Here is a 2,500-nt window from a genome sequence, read left to right on the forward strand (position 1 = left end):
TACACAGCATACGCTAGGCTAACACTTTACCTGTGGTACATAGCATACGCTAGGCTAACACTCTAGCTGTGGTACACAGCATACGCTAGGCTAACATTATAGCTGTGGTACATAGTATACGCTAGGCTAACACTCTAGCTGTAGTACACAGCATACGCTAGGCTAACACTATACCTGTGATACACAGCATACGCTAGGCTAACACTATAGCTGTGGTACATAGCATAGGATTTACTAATGGCTAACACCTGATAACACCTGTGGTACATAGCATAGGATTTACAAATGGAGGAGATACATAGCTGTTTTATAATAAAACCTGGAAACTATATTTTCATGAATGACCAATGGAACATCACACCCATCGAACACATCCAAGTTAACTCAATGCTAGTTTGGATTAGCGCGATGGTAGCTATGCTAATTATGCTATTGCGATGCAATGTAGACGGATGTCTCATCGTCGAAACATGCCAGATAAAATATAAAACTTTTGTCTGAAACAAAAAAAACTTTTTACGATTACGGTAATTCGATGCGTTTTTACATTGAGATGATCACACTTTCTGCAACAGGTTACTCCATGTGTAATGTCTAGTGTGTGTGTGTGTGTGTGTGTGTGTGTGTGTGTGTGTGTGTGTTCAGTAGAGGGTATGAAGGTGGTAGAAATTGAAAAGTGTCGCAACGACATCAAGAAACTTCACGAGGAAATGGCAACCAGGAGCAACAGGTAACACACACACACACACACACACACACACACGCACGCACGCACACACACACACTACAACCAGGAGCAACAGGTAACATACACACACACACACGCACACACACGCACACACACACACTCACACACACTCACACACACACTACAACCAGGAGCAACAGGTAACACACTAGACACACCGTTGTCCGTTATTTCATGTATCAGTCTGGGGGTTAAAGGGACACTCCACCCATTTGCTTTAATGCAAGCAGCACTGTGCAGGGCCATAAATTACCTTTTTTCACCACCATCCAAAAAGGCTAGCACAGTGGTGCTCAAACTGTGGTACGCGTACCACTGGTGTGGTACTTGAGACATCTCTGGTGGTACTTGGAAGAATTCATTTTTTGTGCATTGATTCGCAGGCTGATCAGTTGTTGTAGTCAAAAATGTGTCTTTGGTCTCACATTTTGTAATATTGAACTATGAATATGAAAACATAATGCAGAATAATACTAGGCAAGCAAGAAATTTAAAAACAAACTTGTACTGAATGTGACCGTAGCTGTTGATGCCGTTATGAACCTCTCCTGCAAAAGTGAATATGGAAGACCTTTGCTGCGATATTCTAATGTTGGTTGTCAAGGTTGTACTCGGAGGGCTCAATACTTTCTCGGGTGGTACTTCACACAAAAAGTTTGAGAACCACTGGGCTAGCAGATGCTTAACTCACTAGCCAAACACACACTCACTAGGGGGTCAAAGTGGCTAGTGAGTTGTAAGGATAGACCGATATATGTATCGGTATAAATATCGGCCGATATTTTTTTTTAAAGTGTATCGGTATCGGTCGATACACGTGTGGTTTTGGCCGATACGCAAAATGTATTATTATTTTATGTTATTCGGGTTTTTTAAAAGCACCAAGACACTTTATTTTTGTATTATTTGTTTTTTAGACATTACTTGATTGTTAGAGTGGGTGTTTAAATGTTACACATTCTACCTCAATTTGATAATGTTAAATAAATGTTTTTTTTTTTTAACTTGAGACCTGTAATATTTGTCATTTTTTAAACTTTTTTTTTTACCCATATCGGCCTCAAATATCGGGTATCGGAAATCAGGTATCGGCCAAGGGTGGTGAAAAAAAAATCGGTATCGCATCGGCCATTAAAAAACCCGTATCGGTCGACCCCTAGTGAGTTGGTCTTTTTTTACCAGCTAAACTGAAATGCTCCAACATTTGGCCAGTTGTTAAAGGGACACTGTGTGAGATTTTTAGTCGTTTATTTCCAGAATTCATGCCACCCATTCACTAATGTTACCTTTTTCATGAATACTTACCACCACCATCAAATTCTAAGTATTCATTATGACTGGAAAAATTGCACTTTTCATACATGAAAAGGGGGATCTTCTCCATGGCCCGCCATTTGGAATTTCCAAAAATAGCCATTTTCAGCTGCAAAAAATGACTGTACTTGGACCATACTAGAAAATATTTGTTTATTACTTGGTAAACTTTCATGTAGAGATCAAATTTGGTAATAGGGAGCCTAGTTTCAGTGAGAAGCATAGTTGCAGTACCTTTTTTGACCATTTCCTCCACAGTGTCCCTTTAACGTAGAGCCCTGGCTGGCGCTGCGTTGCTTGGTTACCATCAGACCTAAACACAAGTGAGATTAAATTCCATAGGGGCAGAATGCTTGGCTATTATGACACACTGCCCTGCGCTCTGATTGGGCAGAGACACCAGAGAGAGTAGATAAGAGAGAGAACCATTGTTTCCGG

The 2,500-nt window shown here is 40.5% G+C and overlaps 1 protein-coding gene across 1 annotated transcript in view; it reads left to right on the plus strand.

Annotated features, from left to right (window-relative positions):
* Positions 1 to 2,500, plus strand: part of LOC134443233 (high affinity cGMP-specific 3',5'-cyclic phosphodiesterase 9A-like) — a gene marked incomplete at its 5' end in the record, with an annotated part of 27,069 nt that overhangs the window by 2,052 nt on the left and 22,517 nt on the right. The window contains one exon of the mRNA XM_063193110.1: positions 646 to 730. Coding sequence (XP_063049180.1) covers positions 646 to 730 — 85 coding nt within the window. The remainder of the gene's footprint in view (positions 1 to 645; positions 731 to 2,500) is intronic.

Source organism: Engraulis encrasicolus, unplaced genomic scaffold, assembly GCF_034702125.1.
Source record: "Engraulis encrasicolus isolate BLACKSEA-1 unplaced genomic scaffold, IST_EnEncr_1.0 scaffold_29_np1212, whole genome shotgun sequence".
NCBI lineage: Eukaryota > Metazoa > Chordata > Actinopteri > Clupeiformes > Engraulidae > Engraulis > Engraulis encrasicolus.